Source organism: Myxine glutinosa, chromosome 8, assembly GCF_964187855.1.
Source record: "Myxine glutinosa chromosome 8, kmMyxGlut1.1, whole genome shotgun sequence".
Taxonomy (NCBI): Eukaryota; Metazoa; Chordata; class Myxini; order Myxiniformes; family Myxinidae; genus Myxine; species Myxine glutinosa.
The window spans coordinates 76,070,699-76,092,638 of NC_136268.1; the positions used below are offsets into that span (position 1 = coordinate 76,070,699).

Below are 21,940 nucleotides of genomic sequence, written 5' to 3' on the forward strand. Positions count from 1 at the left end.
CATACAGCGAGCTGTCTGTACTTTTCTTTTTTTTGTGTGTACAAGATTGAGGCTCATGTAAGAGCTAACATTAATCACAAAAAAACAAACGGACACATAAAACATATAATGAAGGGAGCGTGAGACAAGATGGGGAGAGAGAGGGAAGCACACAAGTACAGCAGTAGAGAACAGGGACAGTGGGAGGTCTGTGGGAGGGAAAGGGCTTGGGGGCAGGAGGCATGGGAAGGGGAGAGGGGGTGGGAGAAGTATAAAACACATGGACACTGCTAGGACTTCCAGGAAAGAAGTCGGTATTTCCAAAAAAGTGGATCTGGGGTGAATTAACGGAGGTAGAAAAGATCAACGTTTTGGATGGGGGAAGATAAGAGATGGTGGTGAACACCTGTTTTAAAGACCTGGAGGGAGGAGTGGGATTGAAGAGAGTGAGGGAGTTTGTTCCAGAGGTGGGAGTAAAGAGGAATGAAAGAGTGAAGGTAAGTAGAGAGTCTTGATTTTGGCAGTTTCACCAGAAGAGGGTTGCTGGCAGATCTTGTGCGACCTGTAGGAATATTTGGGGGACAGAACACAGACAGAGCTGTGGGAGCAAGGCTGGAGAGGAGTCGATAGAAGACAAAAAGACCACCAACCTGCCTGCGGTGAGTGAGACAAAGGGCCTCGGAGTTAGCTTCATTGCGGGAGATTCCAATGAACCTGAAAGCTTTGGTTTCAACAGCGTGAAGCCGAGCTAGGTGTGAGGCAGGAGCACCGGCCCGGAGGGGAGAACAGTATTCCATTGAGCTGCGGATGAAAGCCTTGTATGTGGTGAGGAGCTCAGGTGTGCCAAGGAAGGACTTCGCAATACGGAGGATGCCTAGTCGGCGACTGGCTTTGGAGTGGCTTTTTTAAAATCTCATCTTCAGACTGGCTTTTTTTCTTTCACTTTCACTTAGGGGTCTCGTATGTATGCTTGTATGATAACTATTGCAATATAAATTATTCCGAATAAGCCATGCCTAAAATGTGGTATTTCAAAACCATATCTATGAACAACCTAATCATATATTTCCCTTTAACTTGCATCCAAGTTCTGCAATTTGTATCATGGCCTATGTGTTGCCTAGCAATATTCCAAGAGCTTTCTTGTAATTCCATGCTAAGCAGTGAGTGAAAGCATGTTTCAGGATTGTTGTGCTCTCCTGAGACTAGCCAAAAGATTTAAAAAAAAAAAAGTTTATACATAATCTGCATGTGCATCGATAAACGACCAATGGCAGGCTTTAATTGCACAATAAGATTGGGTGTCTGTTTGGTGGCACGCCCAAGGAAATGGTGCTGAATACCAAAACCATTTTCAGCCAAGTGTTTGTGTCAAGCTCAATGGGAATTTACTTGTCACTACAAAAGTTATAATCGACCTGTGAAGGTGACAACAGAGAGCGAAAGCACACAAGGAGTCCCAGCATTCCGAGCTGCTCCAGCCAGGCCCGACTCAGGTCTGAGCCCTCTCCTCGGCCTTCACGGTCTGCCCTGTAGGCCCCAGACAATGCGGCTTGAAGCTGCTCTGTGAACACAGCAATCGTCGATCCTAGAGCCTGACAAAAGGCCGTGTCCCTCCAGGCCTGCTGTCTTACGTCTGTGGGAGCATTAACAAACACGGTACACATGCAGTCGCTCAATTGTACAGTCCGATTCGTTCAAAACAACACTTCATTGCTGTATACAATCGGTGTTCATGTTTGCAAAATCTCATCGGTGATGAAACGAAAACGCCCCATTCCTCACCCCCAAGCTCAAACATATGGATTTCACCAAAAAAATCCTAAATAATTTTTCATATACCAATTTCCCTTTCTCCACCCCAGCCAATAAACATGCACATAGTAAATGTTTAGGGAGCACCGAACTGAATGAAATATCAAACAGACAACTAAAAACCATGAATGGCCTCATAAAAATCTATCCTAAAACAGGAATGACAAAGCACGTGTGGTGACGTTTGAGGAAAAGACAAGGGGTCGCATAGAGCAGGGTTGCTTTAATCATTTGCAGATGGACCGCAGCACCAAGTGAGCACACTTATAGGAAGGATCCACATGAAGTGTGCGGAATGACCTAAAGAGTACGAGAGCAAAGAGAAGGAGCTCGCGGGAGGAAATGGAGGTGATGGAGGTTAGGAAGCTCTGCTAAGAGATGAGAACGGATGAGGTGGGTGGTCTGAGGTTAGAAAAAAAATCCCTGTCCAAGGACTGTTTGTTTGAAGCCGCCTTTGAAAATTCAAATCACCTTTTCATGCCAACTTTTGATTAAAGTATTTTTTTTCAATGTCCCCAATTCTAAATTCGTACCTGTGTTTTCCAGCAGGGCCAGAGTTAATTGCTTTTTCACACCTGGAGATACAAAGATGAGAATAAGTGAAAGCAGCACTTTCAAAAAAATAATAAAAGAATACTTCAGAGGTACATTCACATGCAGTTTAATTTCTAGAACAGGAGACAAATTTCAGCAAAGGTTGTTGACACATTTATCATTTTGTGGTTGTTTTCCACGCACAAAGCAAATCGAGATTAGATTTCATCAGGAGACCTGAAAATCCACACCACAAACCCCAAAAGGTCAGTGCCTCCTAACCGCTGTTCTGTGTTTATGCCACACGGTCGTGGATTTTCCTTTTCTTTTTTTCCGCATGACTTTTTCAATACACAACTCAAATTCCTTCTGCCACTTTGTTATCCTCTTGGGGAGAAGGGAGTGAGGGCAGGGGAGATTTGGAATAAAAGTTATTGACTATTTGGTGATGATTTCCAGAGGCATTTTTCAGAATTATTTTTGCTTCAGGTAAACAGGTAAACAGATTGCTTATGCATTGCATGAGCCATGCAGTCGTAACCGTTCCGGTGCGTAATCCCACCGTTACGTGCATGGCCCATCTCTTCCGCCTTAGCGATATACACATTTCCCTCATAGGCAAAACACTCCTTGTGTGTGCAGGCACGAGATGTTATTTTCCTCTTCTCAGTGCTCAGATGGGTAGAAACAAGGCAGAAAATCAAAAATGTGATGGCAAGCCATGTTTTGATAATTTCCTTTATTTCATTTTTTAATTCTGCTTTGTATCCGAGCGGAGGCGTGTGGGTGCATGTTCATGTGTGGTTTTCCATGTGGGTGTACATGCGATTGTCTAAACTCATTGTGTATGAGGCTGTGCATGGCACGTAGATTGCGTATCTAGGATCTGGCCTACATATATACCCCAGGGCCACCTAAAACTGCAGCGATGAATTTACTTTTTGAAATCTAGTAGTTTAAACTGGAATGTCAGGAGTTTTCAGTTACCCCTGGAGCATAGTCGGTTGATCTATAAAGGATATGACGCCACTAAAAAAAACAACTTTAAGGAAGTAAAACTATTCCTGATACATTAATTAATTCAAATTGGATTAATTGCACAACTTTCTTTCACTGCACAGTGAGAATGAAGTAAAAATGATGTTGCAAAGAAAAGAGATACAAACATCTGAATGATTTGATATGTGTAAGAGCGATCGCCCAGTTGTAAAGGTTTTAAAAGTGCACAACTCTCTCATGCCATCCCCTATGCTAATCAATAATCTTTATTACCCCAGGAACCCTCCAAAATCCAACCCCTTACTTGATGGGTTCAGTGTTCCTTCTCTCTTCTCTTCTCATTTCCTGTTCGTTCACTCTTTTGCTTGTGTCCAGCTGTTTCCCCAATTCATTCACCCACTTACTGTCTCCACTAATTGCCCCATTGTCCAACCATGAGCATTGCCCTACTAAATAAAACTGTTGCCCCACTAATCAGCTCTTTTCCTTTTTACTTTGTCACCTCGCTCTTCCATGAGCCCCAGTCTTCTATAATATAAGAGAGCCGCTCGTCTGTCTGTATGTCGCCATTTTCCTCAGATGGCTGAACAGATCTTCGTCAAACTTCCAGAGGTTCATCAGTGAGTGTCGGGGAGTGTTTTGGGCAATAATCTTTTTGAAAATTTTCGAAAAAATAAATGGTTCATTTTTTTGGAATAAATAAAAAAAACAAGAAACCAAACAAAAAAAAAAAACATCGCTCGATGGTGCCTGAGTCTTTGTAGCTATGTGAAAAGTATTGTGTAAGTGAAAGGTATTAAATTATCCCCAAGTAGTGTGTGTGTATGTAATATTATAACATTAAATATAAATTTTCCTTAGTTGGTGCAGGGAAGTGTTTTAGGCACCCACAAAAATTAGAAAATAAAAATGGATTTCTTCAAAATACCAACATGATTAGAACATCACCGGGCAATGCCGGATACACCTGCTAGTCTTGTATACAAGAAAAAGTTAAAGACATGAAAGAAAACGATGCAATGTCAGACAAGGTAATCTAGGATCCCTTATTCTAAGCAAAGAAAAGTCTGGAAACATACTTCAGGTTGCAGAGCTTAAACAATGCCTGAATCAGCAACAAACATGAATCCAAGACTCTAATAATAACAGACACATCTTGACTATAAAAGCTGCTTCCTGCCCATTCATTGTGCACAAAAATTACAGAATAATCCCCATTTCTCTGCACTGCTGGAATTCCAAACACCCTTATTTGGCAAATTCACAGGCTGTCGAATGCAGCAGAAGGAGGTTTATGATGCACAAGAGACCAGCAATAAGCACAGAAATGCAAACATCATCAGCCAGATTAGAATGATGATGAACCAGGAAGAGCGAAATGGTATGGAGCATGTGAGAGTGGTTTGGGGAAACATAATTAAAATGAGTCCAGAGGACAGACCTTCGACAAGCACCTCAAGACTCTGAAAAGCTGCACCAAGTCCAACGGAATCCTGTGCCACCTGCATGTCCATCCTGGTACATCCTGAACTTTGATCCAACTCTTCGAGCAAGTCTGCGTGGAAAAAAGGAGATAAGGAACTAAAAATAAAATATGTGATGAAAATAATAAGGGAGAAGAAAATTGAGAAAAAGAGCAGGCATAAGGATGGGAAATTAAAAAATAAAATGAAAGAGAGCAGGAGAGTGAAAAGGACATTATAATGAAGAACAAAGAAAGGGAGAAAATAAAAGTGTAGGAATAAAATGGGGAGAATGAAAATACAACGGGGGTTAAAAGCAGCAAAAGCAAATGACATGTTCAGAAGAAAAACTTTACATGTTACTTTTAACAAGCATTGCAGTCAGTGCGCCAAGTGCACGTTTGCTTTGTGAGCAGGTGCGCCTCGCACCTGCACCGTCGTCTCTGTACACAATGTATTTTAAAAACGATAGGAAAGGCAGGTGCAAAAAAGAACAAAGTGACAAAGGAATAATAACAAAGTACTAAAATTATACTGACAACAGGAGGAAAATCTCGAGAAAAGAAAACACAAAGGGCAAATCAAATCAAAAAGGAAAAAAGATAAATGCCATGATGTGATGGTGAGCGGGGTAAATGTGAACAATTCAAGTGAATGTTTTAAACATGCAGTTGAAGTTGAAGGAGTCAGCAGTCTGTTATTCAAACGACTTTGCTGCCTCCCCATTGACTCCTCACTAACATCCCACAACTCCCCTTCTCTCACCACCTGAACCCACCATTTCCCTTCCCCAAACGTAATACTACCTACATCCTACTCAGCTCCTCCACTTTCCTTCCCTTCGTCTACCACTCCCCTACATCACATCCCACCATTTCCCTTGTCCTTCAAAAAGAACCTAAATGCAGATAATTCAGCCAAACCGGTTTCCTTTCCTCCGGTGTGCCCTGTGGATGTACATAATTGCTTGCCCGTCAGGTGTCAGAGAGAGCACCTAACCATGTGGTACAAGGCCTGAGGCAAAAAGATTCGCAGTGTAGTACATGCGTCAAGCTGTGGCAAATTTGGTTTCAGCCTCAACGATGCTCTAAAGGCCCCTCGGTTAGCACAGCAAATATATAGGAGGTAAATTACAGCATTTGACATAATGTGCACAGGTTTGAGTCCTGGGTTGGATCTTCCTTACACATTCACCATTTAGCACTGGTGCTGTAAATTATGTTTTCAAGTATATTCAAATTGTGGTTTTTTTAAAGGAATGACACATTTAAACAAAAAATAATGAATTGACAAATGAATAAAAGAGGAAATGCTTTTGCTTATAATCACTTTGGATAAATTCTTTATTAACTATTTTCTTTTTAGACATCTCTTTATAGCCTGTGCTTACTAAGTGTCTCAAGGATTCTACCACAAATAGAAAAATGTAACTTAAATAAATAATTACAAAAAAATAACTGTTAATACATCACAGGATGTTGAAGTATAAATCTGAAAAATAATGGATTAAATGTTATGAATGAGAATTGATTTGTGTGACGGGAGAAAACAAAAAAGAGGAAGGGAAAATAAACTGAAAAAGGAAAAGGTAAGGAGGTGGCAAAATAGGCAGAGGAAGAGAGGTTGAGATGGGAGGAAGAAAGACAGAATGATTGTGAAAAAAAGAAGTTAAATCTAAGTAAGGTATAGCAAATTTGAGAGTAATTGAAAGAAATAAAGGGATAATGGGAAGAAGAACACAGTTGAAGGATTGAAGAGGATCGCAACGGCCCAAATCATTCCCATCACCTTGTGGGGTCGGCCATGGAAAGATTTTGGCCCAACCCTTTCATGAACCTGCTGGTAAGGTACGACATTTGATTGAGGGAGATTTGGACAGGAATTTGTAACTTGTTGGGAATCAAACCCAGGCAAGACAACTCAAAGATAAGATAGGACAAAGAGAGGACAAAGCGAGGAAGAGAGATATCTAAGTGCAAGGTGGGCAAATACAGAGAAGGAATATCGTAAATGAATGGCACAAGAAAAAGAGGAGGATGAACAAGGAGAGTTATGCTGACAGGATGGAAAGAAGAAAAAAAAATAGTCAACATAAAGATCGTAAGACAGAACACAAGAAAATCGACAAAACATAAAGGTTACTTAAATAATTAAAGACACAAGAGTCAAAGGAATTGAAAAGGTTGAAGGAAATGCAGGAGAGCCAAGCAGAGAATGACAGGAGTGAAATACCTTGGAAGGTAAAATTAGGTGTGAACCTTTCAGTTCTATCAAATGCCTTTCCTGCAATCGGGCCTTTGAGCAGCTGACAAATGAAATCCATCTGAGTGAAGAAAAAGGCACCAGCAATGTCATTACAACCCTTTATTAAGAGCACTCTTTGCATAACAGACTTGTTTACAGGCAGTGGGAAAAGCCAACATGGCAGACAAGGGACAATGTCGGGTTAAGGGTGTCGATGGGCTGGATCCCCGCAGATTGTCGCTTCTTCATTTTGATCAACCTCGAAACAATTGTGAAAATGGAGAAATAGATACATATCGCAGAAGGCATCAAACACACACGTCCTCTGTGGTGTTGGGATGTTAATCAGAGAGCACATTTGAAACCAAAATGCGAGCTGGAGTAGGAAAGCAAAACAACGTGGCAGTGTAACCAAATCCTTGAGAAAGTCGGGACAATTTACCCTGGACTGCAGGTTTTTCTCATCTAAACCCTTGAGGCCTTGTGAGTTTTTAGGAGAAACTTTGTTTGAAACGACTGTGGCTGGATCACTCCTGCCCATGGAGTGCCAATCACATGTTTATATTTCTGATATATCTTACCTGTGTTTGTCCTGGACTCCAGGTATGTGCGCATGTGCATGTAATTATGCTCAGTTGCATACACATGTGCTGGGATGCGATGGGTGCTGCACTCTTGTGCAAGTGCTGGGATGGCTGCATGTGCATATGCTGGGATGTGTTTGGATGTTTTGGGATGTGCATGCCAGGCTATGTGTGCATGTGTATGCATGCTGAACTGCGTGTGCATGAGCCAGTCTATGTGTGCCTACGTGGGGATATTGTGAGCATGTGTTGGTGTCTGCGTGTGTTTATACGCGTGCATGTGCTAGGATGTGTGTGCCGAGCTGTATGTGTATGTGCTAGGCTACATGTGGTGGGCTGCATGTATATGTGTGTGTTTGCTGGGCTGCATGTGCATGTGCCAGGATATGTGTACCTGTATTGGGATATTGTGTACAGGTGCGTGTGTGTGTATCCATGTGTGTGTATCCATGTGTGTGCATGTTCGCTGGGATGTGTGTGCTGAGCTGCATGTGTATGTGCTGGGCTATGTGTGGTGGGCTGCATGTGGTGGGTTGCCTGTATGTCTGGTCAGATGCATGTGAATGTGCCTGGGTATGTGTGAATGTGCCAAGATGCATACAACTGTGGAGGATACATATGCAGGATGCGTGTGTGTAACCACCATCCCAACGTTTCTCCTAATCCCTTACCAATGCCTAGTCTCCTTCCATTTTTGTTGTCATGCACACCTTTTTTTATCAGTCCTCCTCCTCTCCCCATTCTATATTCAAGACATTCCTCCGCAAGAAACAGCACAGATTATCAAGAAAAAGGATCCTTGATACCCACCTGGTTAGAAAGCTGTTCTCGGTAGCCCTGGATCTTGTCTTGTTTATCATTCTCCAAACTCATGTTATCTGCAGAATCCTCACCTGGAATAAAGGAAAAACAAGGCTTTTATCAATAACAGTAGATGTTCAGCATTGTTCATTGCATCAGAGTAAGCTAGATGGGACTTTGAAGTTGAAACTCTGAAAATTTTGAAACCTCCAATTTGTAACTTTGCATGGGACTTACGATATGAGTGATTAAGACCTCATTGAATAAAGACCTCAGTGGATAAATATTTCAGCAAATAAAGACCTCAGTAAAGTAAGATATTTTAGAATAAAGATCTCAGTAAGTAAGGTCCTCTTTGAATAAAGAGATAGGTGAATAAGGGCCTCGGGGAATAAAGATCAATTGGTGAATAAAATATCTCCAAGTGTCTTACCAAGAAAGGAACTCTTAACATAACAAGTACAAAAAGTTTTAATTAAAACAAAAGCCGCGTCGATGTTACACAATGCCTAGATGCAGCGTTGCCTATAACGTCGATGTTATAGGCACAGGACATTCCTATTGATTCGATTACTTGATGTTATTTTTGTGCAAAGTGAAAATATATCTCGGCAATTTCCCGTGTGTGGCGACGAATTTTTAATATATCTCGGCATTTTCCCGTCTGTTATTTCAGGCGGTGTATGACTGACCATGCCGCGATTTTAAAAAAATATATCTCGGCAATTTCCCGTGTGTGGCGACACGTGAACTAAGCTATGCTCCTCTCTCCACATTATTGTGACGACGTATAAATTAAATATTTCATCGTGACGATTGTCATCAAATGGACGAATTTTTAATATATCTCGGCATTTTCCCATCTGTTATTTCAGGCGGTGTATGACTGACAATGCCGCGATTAAAAAAAAAAAAATCTCGGCAATTTCCCGTATGTGGCGACACGTGAACGAAGCTATGCTCCTCTCTCCACATTATTGTGACGACGTATAAATTAAATATTTTATCGTGACGATTGTCATCAAATGGACGAATTTTTAATATATCTCGGCATTTCCCGTCTGTTATTTCGGGCGGTGTATGACTGACCATGCCGCGATTTAAACAAAATATATATATCTCGGCATTTTCCCGTCTGTTATTTCAGGCGGTGTATGACTGACCATGCCGCGATTTAAAAAATATATATCTCAATGGACTTGAAGTTACAGGCCTTTGAGAATTCATTTCGGTCTATAAAGGGCAACTTTCATTCGGATTTTCTTCCCGTATTTTTTCAACCGAGTCTAAAACTATGTTAGCGACTGTGAAAAATGAAATGATATATCGAATTTGATTTGAAAAAAACTGTGTGAGAGAGGAAGACACCACGGGCCTACAAAACAGGCCTCAAAGCTATGCGAGTTAATAAAATGGTGGATATTTGTTTATATGAAGCCTCTCCCACAATGGGTGGAGCTATGGTTCCCAGAATGGGTGGAGCTTTGAGGTTTTGTCTTCTCTGCAAGAACAAGAACAAGAAGAAGAACAACAACAACAGCAGAGTGCACTCTATGAGCAGCGTCTGCGACGCGGCTAAAAATCTAAATTGGGAATCAGTGAATAAGAAACTTAGCTGTAACTCAGAGACAGAACTTCAACTGGAACTTAACAAGTCAGGACCGCAGCTGGACCTTAGAAGATTTGTAAACCATTTTGGAATTTTTGCATGGACATAGAATTCTGCATAAATTATATCATGTGGCCACAAGGCGATTTGTGTTCTACTGTGTTCAAGTATATAATTCAATTTAAAAAAAAAAAAAAAACGTTTTAAAGGCTATAGGGGAAAAAAACTTTTTTCTGAAGTTTACCGCCGTTGATGCACCATCTTTTACACCACCTTATTTAACATGTTAAATTAGTTATTCATGCCTGTTGTTTGTCTCCTTTATGACATCCCCAAAACAGTAAATTTCCCATTTGGAATGGTTTTCAATTCTGTTTGACTGCCAGACAGGCAGACAGACAAAGAAAAATTACCTTACTCCTCTCTGCGAAATGCATGATCGGGACAAGATTCCGAACAAGTTGCCAAATTCAGAGCCAAAGTACTGCTAAACTGCAGGTTCATGTTCCGAGTCATGCTCAAAATAAAACATTCAATGGAAATTAAGTTGTTCTTCGATCACAGACTGATATCAGACACAATGGTTAGCATTATATAATAGATAAGGCCTTCAACTACTTGCAATGAATGATCAAACAGTTTGGTTGCTTTGTATAACTAGCGTGGCTCGGATCGCTCTGCTCACCTCACCGCATGTTGCTACAGAGGCACGGTTTGTATTAACTAAGGATAATGACCTGACTGAACTTGAGGTGCTGTGTTGTCTTGATTTACACCAATCATAATACAAATATTTATTTTGTACAAATTTATTTGCAATATTGGTGATATTATTTATTTGTAATTTATTTGTAATCAAAAAAGGTCCAAGTGGTCTAAAGCTGTAAATGGTCAAGGCTCCAAGCTGGTCTAATGGCTCCAAAGCATTTTACGTGTCTTTGGGGTCTTCATGGTCTTTGTGCCTTTTGGGTATTTTAGGGTCTCTGAGGTCTTGAGGTTATTTTTGGTCTTCAGTGTATTTAAGGGTATTTGGGGTCTTTTGGAGTGTTTAGGTGTTTGGGTTTTTTTTTGGGTTTTTTTGTATACAGAATTGAGGCTCGTGAAAGAGCTAACATTTATTTCACAAACAAATCAAACAGACAAACAAAATATATAAAAAGAGGGAGTGGTAGACAAGATGGGGAGAGAAGGGGAAGCACACAAACACAACATTTGAGAGCGGGGACATCGGGAGATGTGTGGGGAGGGAGAGGGCTTGGGGGGAGGAGGCGTGGGAAGGGGGAGGGGGGGGGTGGGAGAAGTATAAAACACAAGGACACCAAGGACTTCCAGGACAGAAGTTGGTATTTCAAAAATGTGGATTTGGGGTGAAATTAGCGGGGGTAGAAAAGATCAAGGTTTTGGATGGGGGAAGATAAGAGATGGTGGTGAACAGCTGTTTTAAAGACCTGGAGGGAGGAGTGAGATTGAAGAGAGTGAGGGAGTTTGTTCCAGGGTAGTGGGAGAAAAGAGGAATGAAGGAGTGAAGGTGAGCAGAGAGTCTTGATTTTGGCAGTTTAACCATAAGAGGGTTGCATGCAGATCTTGTGCGACCTGTAGGAATATTTGGGGGACAGAGCCCAGAGAGAGCTGGGGGGGCAAGGCCGGAGAGGAGTCGGTAGAAGACGGAAAGACCACCAACCTGCCTGCGGTGAGTGAGTGAAAGGCCCTTGGAGTTAGCTTCATCGTGGGAGATTCCAATGATTCTGAACACTTTGGTTTCAACAGCATGAAGACGAGATAGGTGTGAGGCAGGAGCACCAGCCCAGAGGGGAGAGCAGTATTCCATTGAGTTGTTATTTTGGGTCTTCAGGATCTTTGGGGTCTTCAGGGTCTCTGGGGTCTTTTGGTTCCTCTGGGTCTTTTGGGGGTATTGGTAGTTTTAAGGGTCTTGGAGAACTTAAAGGGTCTTCAAAGGTCTAAGGGTCTCAGCAGTGTAAAGGGTCTAAAGGTGTATTCCAAAAGTACGCAATTAATATACTGTTACGTGCTCCTCCCTGACCTCCTGGTCTCGGTATGCCTCCGAACCCCGGGAGGAGCCCCGGCAGAAAAATATATATTATTCCGTGTTGAAATCAAAAAGGAAACCACACCAATGGTTATAAACAAACCAATAATATATTAAAAGTCACACAGGAATAACATCACCAATAACGATAGCAAATCCAGACAATCAAAATCTCTTAAGATGGTACCATCTTATCTAGTATTTATCTCAAACTCACGGCACTCCTCAATGTCTCTATAACTCTCCAAGGCGAAGTTGATTCGCTCCAGCGATCGTTGGAACAATGTCCGATCCAGATCAATCGAGGCGTAGGCAGTCGAAGCGGCACAGAAGTCACGTGTTCCAATACCCAGCAACCTCGTGGTAGAATGGAAAATCCCCAAAGATGCGTGTCGACGTACACGTTCGCCGTTCAATCAGCGAACCGCCGTGTAACCTTCAAATGCCACTTTCGCACACACGCATCCCCGGCAGACGGCCGGAGGATGAGAAAAGTTGCCGTGTACCAAAACCTTCTTCGGTGGACGCAGCGTGCGGGGCAGAATGGCGGACAGCAAGGATTCTCTAGGCAAGGATTCTCTGGAACCTCAATGCCGATACCTGACTATGCAGGTTCCTCAATATTCCGGCGATAACACCTATCGCATGATATTCCTTTCAAGGACTCAAAGTTCACTCGCGATGTACGCTCGACCACGCTAGGTACGGAGCTTCGACACGCCTTTCCCCGACCTTTGCCTCACGACCTCTTCTTCTTCGCTCCACGTCTTCCGGTGCACGATCCGATTTCCTGTTTCATTTTTACCATGAGCGCTTTTAACCTTTTAATCACAATAACCATTTCCTTTAAACAACAATAACCATAATACTTAGAACCAACAATAATAATAATAACAATAATAATCGCCGTTTCCTTCCAACCCCGATAAGAATAATAATACATAACCAGCAATGTTACAAGTGGATGAAAACCACAACCACGGAAGGGCCGAATCCGTAACAATACGTACGTAATTAAAAGACAGGATGCAACAAACATTCAAATAGTACGCAATTATAGCTATATAGTCACGGGGCTTCACTGCCTCACCCCTCACAGCTTCATGGTCCTCAGCATAGATGGACTGTCCTATAAACTAACTTACAAGGTTTGGAAAACTCTTTTGTGACTACTTGGTAGAATGAACCTTTCCCCATACAATCCCGAAAAAAATCTCAAAATGACCCATAAATCCTTTAACGAGATCAAAATCCGGTTCCAAGTTTCAGACTCCACCTTTTCTGCTCTGAGAGTCTGTCTTAAAAAGCTGAGGATACTTATTCCCGAATAGTCTTGTTTAACAGTTTTTGTTAATTGTTGGTGTTCATTTGGTGATGTAATGTATATTTACATATCTTGTTCTGTGCTTTCTTGTGTTTAATGCTGGTTTTGTATGTCTTTGCCTGGGCCATATGCTCTTGTTGGCCTTGTTGCTACATTTCCTCCTCTTACTCTTTTCCTGTTTGTTCATTCCCCTGCTTGTAGTCCAGCTGCCCACTGTCAATATGTTGTCTTATTCCCCCCATGTCTCCTCACTCTTCCAAGAGCCTCAATTTTGTCGTATATATAGTATATACTGTATATGTCATACAACTATTTGATGGTGATTATACCAAATTTGTATCCTTTAAGTGACAGCCACAATTCCTCATCATACAAATCATAAAATATTATTATGGACCTAATTACGCTCTTTGCCTCTGTACCTTACTTCTCCCACTAGCTTGCCGTTAAAAACACGTTTCCAAAAACTCTACTCAGTGTGTAGAATTCTTCAATTAAATATACCTCTAACATACCAGAGTCTACGTCGTCGCTGAGGATGGAAGAGCACCGGTGGCTGCTGCAAAGGCTCGAAAAAGACATGACCGAGTTGCGGTTGCTGCAGCAATCACTGGCATGGTGAGAGCAGCCATAAGTCACATTTAGAGCAAAGCACATTCACTTAAACTCGGGAAGCTTCAAAATAAAAAACTGGAGAAGATTAAAAATAGAAAATTCAGGAAGGCACTATTAACTCATATCATCACTCAGGACTGCAAGAAAATGTGTGAAGATTTTTGGATGTGACCGAAATACGTTTCACAGCCAATCAGAGGCCAATAAGGGTAAGACGTGGTAAGATGACGAATAAGTTACTGGTGATTTACAAAGGTCAGCCCTCTGTGTCTACTTGCTCCCCTGTGTTACTCTGCCAGGCTGAGAAGGCCTCCCCTTCCACCTCCCTCTGTTTTTCAGCTCATCCATGAGCCTTTCCATCTGAATAGAATAAAATCACCAAAGTTGTATTTGTTGATCATTGGTACAGTTTACTAATACTCCCATATGAGATTGTTCAGTGAAACGTTTGATAAAATACAAATCTTATTGACCCTTGTGATGTCTCTCCAGTCTCGTCTTTCCCTCCTTACTCCTTTCTGCGCCCGCCCTCCCAATGCCTCCCCCCTCACCATATGTGGATTCTCTACTTTTGTTATAGGATGTGTACACAGTGTGCCATGTTGTTTTAAACACAGTAACTCACGCTTGTAAAAAAAAGTTTTACATTTTGCACATTGTCGAAAGTATTTGTATGTCTTCGATCAAATCAACAGCACAACACATGCAGTGGCATATCTTGGCAAAGATAAAGTAATTATTAAAACAAAAATGTTTCATGAAGTAATGCCATGAAGACAAACCTTACAAAGAATAAAAGGTTTGCAATGAGCAAAAGGATTATTCAATAGCGCCCTTTCTGAGATTCAAATTCTCTGAAGACAGGGCTATTACACAATTACACACAAATTACAAAGCTCTCTAAAGTTTAACATAACACCAACATGCAAAGCAACGGAATTCGAATTCTGATCAGGACTAAAACTTTTATATAAATAATGAAATTTTTGGGGTGTTTTTCATCATATCTGTTATCATTCCTTTATAACTGAATGGTCGTTATTCTGACCACAAAAACCCCATGCATTGCAATCTTTGGCTCTATCATAAGGCTTCAGAACAACTGCTGAGAAAATTCTGCCCTAAAATTTGACTTAATCAGTCACCCCAATCTCACACTGCCGGCAAAATATCCCTCAATCGGTTTTATACACCTCCCCTCTCTCAACTGCCCTTACACCTCCAAACCGTCTTATACCTATCCACTGGCCATATACATCCCAAAACGGCCTTATACCTCTCAACAGGCCATATACATCCGAAACCGACCTTATACCTCTCAACTAGCCATATACATCCCAAACCGGCCTTATACTTCTCAACCCGGCCAGATACATCCCAAACCGGCCTTATACCTCTGAACTGGTCATATACATCCCAAACCAGCCTTATACTTCTCAACCGGCCAGATACATCCCAAACCAGCCTTATACGGTCATGTGAAAAAGTAAGTACATCCCATGTAAAGTTTTGACTTTTTCAACATATTTCAACATCCAGCTATTTCATCTTCATTTCAACAATATTGATAGATAAAGGTGATATAATATAACAAATATCATGAAACATTTACATTTGTTGTCCATTGTATAATTTAAATAAACATAAATGCAAATTCCGCATGTGGAAAAAGTAAGTACACCCCTACATTTATCACTACTTCAAATACCTAATATTAGAATCAGGTGCACCAGCTCAGGTGCAAATGATTAGAACATTGTTAGAGAGGATCTTGGAGGAACCTGTCTTATTTGAACTTCAGACATTTAGTTTGGTTTGCTCTTTGTTGTTGAAATGTGCGGCATCACCATGCCTAGATCAAAAGAGCTCTCTGACGCCTTCAGAAAGAAGGTTATAGGTGCCTACGAGTCTGGGAAGGGATTTAAAAAGATCTCCAGACTATTTGAAATCAATCATTCGACTGTCCGGAAGATCATCTACAAGTGGAGAATATTCCAAAAAACTGCCAACTTGTTCAGGCCAGGCCGCCCCAGCAAGTTCAGCCCGACGGGAGACCGCAAGATGCTGAAAGAAGTCTCCAAGAACCCCAGAATGTCATTACGGGACCTAAAGGTAGCTCTTGCCACTGTTGATGTCAAAGTGCATGAGTCTACCATTAGAAAGAGGCTGCACAAATTAGGTGTGCCAGGAGAAAACCTTTGCTGTCCAGAAAGAACATCAGGGCAAGACTAAAGTTTGCCAATGAACACCTAGGTAAAGACCAGCACTTCTGGAACAATGTGCTCTGGACAGGTGAGTCAAAGGTAGAGCTATTTGGCCACAGTACCAGAAGACATGTTTGGCGAAAACCAAAGACAGCATTTGGCTACAAGAACCTGATACCAACTGTAAAGCATGGTGGTGGAAATATTATGGTTTGGGGCAGCTTTGCTGTATCAGGGCCTGGGCAGCTCACCATCATAGAATCCACTATGAATTCTTCATTGTACCAGAGGGTGTTTGAGGATAATGTGAGGCCATCTGTCGGAAAGTTGAAGCTCAACCGAAGGTGGACCTTGCAACATGACAATGACCCTAAACATACCAGTAAATCCACCAAGGAATGGCTGAAAAGAAAGAAATGGAGGGTTCTGGAATGGCCAAGTCAAAGCCCGGATCTAAAACCCATCGAGATGTTGTGGGGGGATTTGAAACGAGCTGTGCATGCAAGAAACCCCTCAAACATCGCACAACTGAAAGAATTCTGCATGGAGGAGTGGGCAAAAATTTCTCCAAGTCGATGTCAGAGACTGGTAGACAGTTATAAGAAACGCCTACTTGAGGTTGTTTCTGCCAAAGGGGCAATACCACCTATTAGAGCCAAGGGTGTACTTACTTTTTCCACATGCGAAATTTGCATTTATGTTTATTTAAATTATACAATGGACTACAAAATGTAAATGTTTCATGATATTTTTTATATCATATCACCTTTATCTATTGTTACGAATTCCGGATTTATGTGAATTACGATTCAGGCCATTTCTTATTAATGTATATTATATTAAAGGTTGTTGTGGTTAAAGGGTCAGGGGCCCTTCTGGTAAAACAACGAGACCGGAAACGGGATCGTGAACCGGAAAGAAAAATGGAGAAGAGGTCCGGGAGAAAGCGGCCATCTTCTTCTCCTCGCCCAGCTCCGACACGAGCGGCGTCGATATTGATCAGCGTTGGGAACGCTGAGTGTGAAAAGCCCGTCTGGCGAGAGGAGTTACCTGCGCGGGGTAATTACCGGTTACGCGTCAAGTTGCCGTGGGTTCCTGCATGGAACCAAGCGTCCGGCACCGTTCACTTCATCGTCTACAAGGACGCGTACGGCAGGCGCCTGGGGCCTCGCACGCTTTGCGAGCCCCGGAGCCGCGATCACGAGCACCGCCCTCGGTGGGCTGCCGAGGAGGTGTCCGCTGCAGTAGACGTGCACGGTTGAAGCACGTCAGGGAGGGTCCGTTCCACCGCCCGCGTGCGGAGATCGAACTACAGGGGCCCCGAGACATTGTGAGAGACATTGACCATGGAGGGAGCCGTGAGTGGGGCTCAAGGGAGGAATATATAAGATGGCCATCTTAGAGCTATTGTTGATGAGTCTACATCTTAGTAATATTGTTGATTGAGGGTTGATGGTTGTTGATTGATTGGGAATATATTATCCATTAATCCGGATCCTTGGTGTGGGGGTTTCTTATTGACTTGAATTGTTGTGTCTTTCATATTGATTGCGTTACGAAAGCGTATAAATCATATATCTTTCTGGCGGGGTTCCTCCCACGGTCCGGGGGTCACCAAGACCAGGTAGTTACCGGGAGGACCACGTAACACTATCAATATTGTTGGAATGAAGATCAAATAGCTGTATGTTGAAATATGTTGAAATATGTTGAAAAAGTCAAAACTTTACATGGGGTGTACTTACTTTTTCACGTGACTGTATCTCTCAACCGGCCATATATATCCCACACCGGCTTTATACCTCTCAACCGGCCATATACATCCCAAACTGGCCTTATACCTCTCAACTGGCCTTATACCTCTCAACCGGCCATATACATCTCAAACCGGCCATATACATCTCAAACCGGCCATATACATCTCAAACCGGCCATATACATCTCAAACCGGCCATATACATCTCAAACCGGCCATATACCTCTCAACCGGCCATATACATCTCAAACCGGCCATTTTCATTTCAAACCGGCCTTATACCTCTCAACCAGCCATGTACATCCAAACTGGCCTTATACCTCTCAACCGGCCATATACATCCCAAACCGGCCTTATGCCTCTCAACTGGCCATATACATCCCAAACCGGCCTTATACCTTCCAACTCACCCCTTCTAAACACTCCTCCACCAAAAAGAATCCAAATGGCAACAACAAATATCGCATCAACCTCACAAGTTACCCCCCCCCCCCCCCCCCCCCACTGCAACTGACTATGGCTCTGGATTGGAGCAAAACTGAAAACACAGGCCATTGGTAATTGCCAGTTTCTGCATGTCCTGCAAACCGCATGAAGAAAATTGAAATGATTCATGCAAACAACAAACCTGTAAGAGTCCCGGTTGCTTGTGGCTGTATCATGCCCCGAGTCTTCCTGTTCCTCCTTCAGTACCTCAAAGCTGACTTTCCGTGGTCGTTCCAACTTCTCTGGCTCGAGCAGGTCTCCGTTATGCATTCTATCAGCCTTCTCCATGGTGTCTCCGTCTTTCACAATCCTGCTTTGTGCCTCCGCTTTCCCAACGAGTTCTTCACCAGGTTGACCTTCACAAGGCGTTGAAAGAAGACTGCAAAGGCAATACGATTGGTGCTGTTGTTATTCCTCCATCAGAAAGGGTCAAAAGTAAATATCATGTTCAGCAAGGCCAAGAAAGGCTGAAGTACGAGAGAGAATAATGTCTTAATGTCATTAATAAATAATATCATTATTAATTCACAATCCTGTTTGATTTCTAATCGGATGTACATGTCACTCACACCTTGCATCTCTCCACACTACCCCAGCTTCCTTAATTCCCCAATTTAGTCAGCCCTTGTGCTCAGGTGTTTTGGTAGAAAGAAGGAGCAAAGAAGGGATGAGCAAATGTAATTAAAAATTCCCACCTTTCTAGGCGTTGCACACTTTGCTTCAGAAACTGCATCTCATCTTCCAGTCTTGCATTGAGCTGCACAAATGCAGCGCGCTCCTCTCTGCTGCCCTCACGTAGCAGTCGTCCCTCTGTAGTTTTACCCAGACTGCCAATTGATGGAGAAGCACACGGTGCTGCCATGCTGCACAAGCAGTGATGCGTGTACACCATTGCATTGGGCTTTCGACCTGCAAAAATAGTTTATTACTCGTAGCTCAATCGTCATCTGCAATGCATGTAATACACATTGTAAAAAGCAAAGGGAATTAAACTTATTGCAGCATTATACCACGCTTATCAGCTGTTCTGGAGTGATGAACTCGAAAATGTCTGTAAATCTTGTACATGTTGCTGCGTTTGAGCCATGGGAGTAACTGTGGAAATCTATCTAAATGGATCCTTCCCTTAATTCCTGTTCTTTTTCACATCTCTTCAGTCATTCACATTCTCTCATTCTCCCTCTTTCTCTCTATAGTCTATATACATCTCTCTCACATTCTCTCCCTCTTTCTCTCTATTATACATCTATATCTCTCTGTCTCTCTTTTCCCCTCTACCATCTCCCATCTCCCCTCACCCCTCACCCCTCTCCCCTCTCCCCTTTTCCCAGTCCTCTCCCCTATTCCTATATATATATTTTTTTTACATCCCTCTTCATTCATTCTAATTCTTGCTTTTTCTTTTCTTTTTGTTCATTTTCCTCTGTTTCATCTCCCTTTCACTCTTAATTTCTCTCTTGATCTATCAGTCAAAGGAGAAGTCAATTCTTACAAAAAAAAATCTGAAAGGCTCACTTGCCTGCAACTGGATGGGTTTGAGGATATAGGAGGAGCAGCTGAAACCCGAATCTTATCCAGGTTCCTCCTGTTGACTCTATCTTAGCTCTTTCCTTATTCGGGTTCTTTCTGATGACTCCAATGCAGCATTTTGTCTCTTCTGATGACACCAATGCGGTATTTGGTCTTTCATTTGTTAATAGACCAAACATGCAGGATTCCTACATTCTATATTGAAGCCTGCTGTGCTGCCTGCAGAAAATCTGCTGAAAAACAGCTTGGTTACACTGGTTTTATTGAACCAAATAGTTTACTTTGGGAAGATAACTCCACGTTTACAACACCACACGGTTGATCTACGATCGATGTTTATATGATTTCGGGCTCATAGTGGTATTCACCAAACCTGCCATGTTTAAACGAGGTAATCTCAAAAGGTTAAAAGTTCATGACAGGAATGATCGGGGAGGCCGGTTAGAAATCTCAAGTACTTTCCAAGTATTTTCAGCTTATTTTAGAAGCTTTGTGATCCATTTTGGGTAACAATTCTTATCTGGCATGTATGATATACATTCCCTGCCCCAATGACAGTTGTTGCAAAGGATTTCTGTGCATGCATGCCGAGCATTCTGGGGCGGAATATGTCATTTTCAAAGTCGTGCATTTAATAAACATAGCAATACGCAAATGGGAATTACTCCCGAGTACCACATACTACTCAGAGTGTGACTCCAAAAAGAATTTTATTTTCTGATCCTGAAAACACTGCCCCATCCAGTAACCTATGACTGACTGTCCATTAGTACTATCCATAATGAAATCTACCTTGAGTTTTCTCCGTGATACAGAAGTTATAAACTGTCTAATGGAAACAATGCATTATTTAGGAGAGCAAGTTAGGTAAATGTAGCCATTACCTCACCCTGGTGGATACATAGAAAAATGATTAGCTATGTAGTGTAGTTTAGATTCTTAGAAAATTTAAGGATTGCAAGAAATAATTAAAAAGTCACTTATCCAAACCACTTTGTAAGAATTCCATTCACCATGGTCTGGTGCATCTGTGGATCCGAGACCAGGAAGGCTGCGTGGTCGCTCTGTCCGTACACCCAGAGATGAGCCCAGAGATGTGGAGTGCTGAGGATAGGAAATCTCAAGAACGTTGAGGTGGCAGTTGGTGGCGCAAAAATCACTGGCATGCAGCGAGCCACTCTTTGGCTTGTAGGCCTTAAAGGTGGGCCAGGCCCTGGTCCTGAGAGTTCTTGCAAACTGTAGAGAGGTAAACATTGGTCAGGTGAAAGGGCAGCAGCAGTAGTTGAAGACAACAATAACCACATGGGGATATTAAAATTGGCATGCCATGGCTAGGTGGATGTGTATGGGTGGTCTACCTAGTTGATACATTTCATACTTGCTGTGTTTGTGGAATTGCATTACACTAAACCTTTATGCTGCTTTAATGTGGGATAACTTCCTTCATGGTTCAATACTCAAACCCAGCAAAACATTACACGCAACTCAACATTGTAAGAGAGAGCAGAGGATAGCAATGTGCTTTGTGTTATCCGGCATATTTTGGGATGCAATCGAACAGGAGTGAGCTTGAGGGCAGACTCTGCTGAGCATGGGAACTCGGCAGCCTTGTTTTTACTGGCTCAAACTCACGCAGCCCACAAAACAGCCATGTAAGCTACATCCAAACACCCACCCGCTTTTTCTTCCACCATCGGAACAAAAATTGTACGTGCTCTACAAATGATTTTGATGGTGGCCCAGCCAACGAAGCCAGGAATTTGTGTCAGAAACTTCATTCAAGTCTTCTGCTGACCCTGTGTCCCGCTCCTCACCCCCACACACAACCCCTCCCCAGCCACCCAATTCTGGTGATGGATGTCCCAAAAGCATGCCCAGTGGTTGAATAGCAGGAACGATGCGGTACTGAGGGCAGAATGCCAGAAAAACCAAAAAAAATGTTCCTCATTG

The 21,940-nt window shown here is 42.3% G+C and overlaps 1 protein-coding gene across 2 annotated transcripts in view; it reads right to left on the reverse strand.

Moving 5' to 3' along the window:
• The window catches only part of LOC137432600 (phosphatidylinositol 3,4,5-trisphosphate-dependent Rac exchanger 2 protein), a 229,247-nt gene that overhangs the window by 61,205 nt on the left and 146,102 nt on the right, over positions 1 to 21,940 (reverse strand). For both annotated transcript variants that reach the window (XM_068124662.2, XM_068124661.2), the window contains exons 24-32: positions 21,004 to 21,226; positions 19,156 to 19,369; positions 18,603 to 18,839; positions 13,915 to 14,009; positions 8,429 to 8,511; positions 7,023 to 7,113; positions 4,769 to 4,882; positions 2,328 to 2,369; positions 1,398 to 1,615 (exon numbers count right to left, since the gene is read on the reverse strand). In XM_068124662.2, the coding sequence (XP_067980763.2) occupies positions 1,398 to 1,615; positions 2,328 to 2,369; positions 4,769 to 4,882; positions 7,023 to 7,113; positions 8,429 to 8,511; positions 13,915 to 14,009; positions 18,603 to 18,839; positions 19,156 to 19,369; positions 21,004 to 21,226 (1,317 nt within the window). The remainder of the gene's footprint in view (positions 1 to 1,397; positions 1,616 to 2,327; positions 2,370 to 4,768; positions 4,883 to 7,022; positions 7,114 to 8,428; positions 8,512 to 13,914; positions 14,010 to 18,602; positions 18,840 to 19,155; positions 19,370 to 21,003; positions 21,227 to 21,940) is intronic.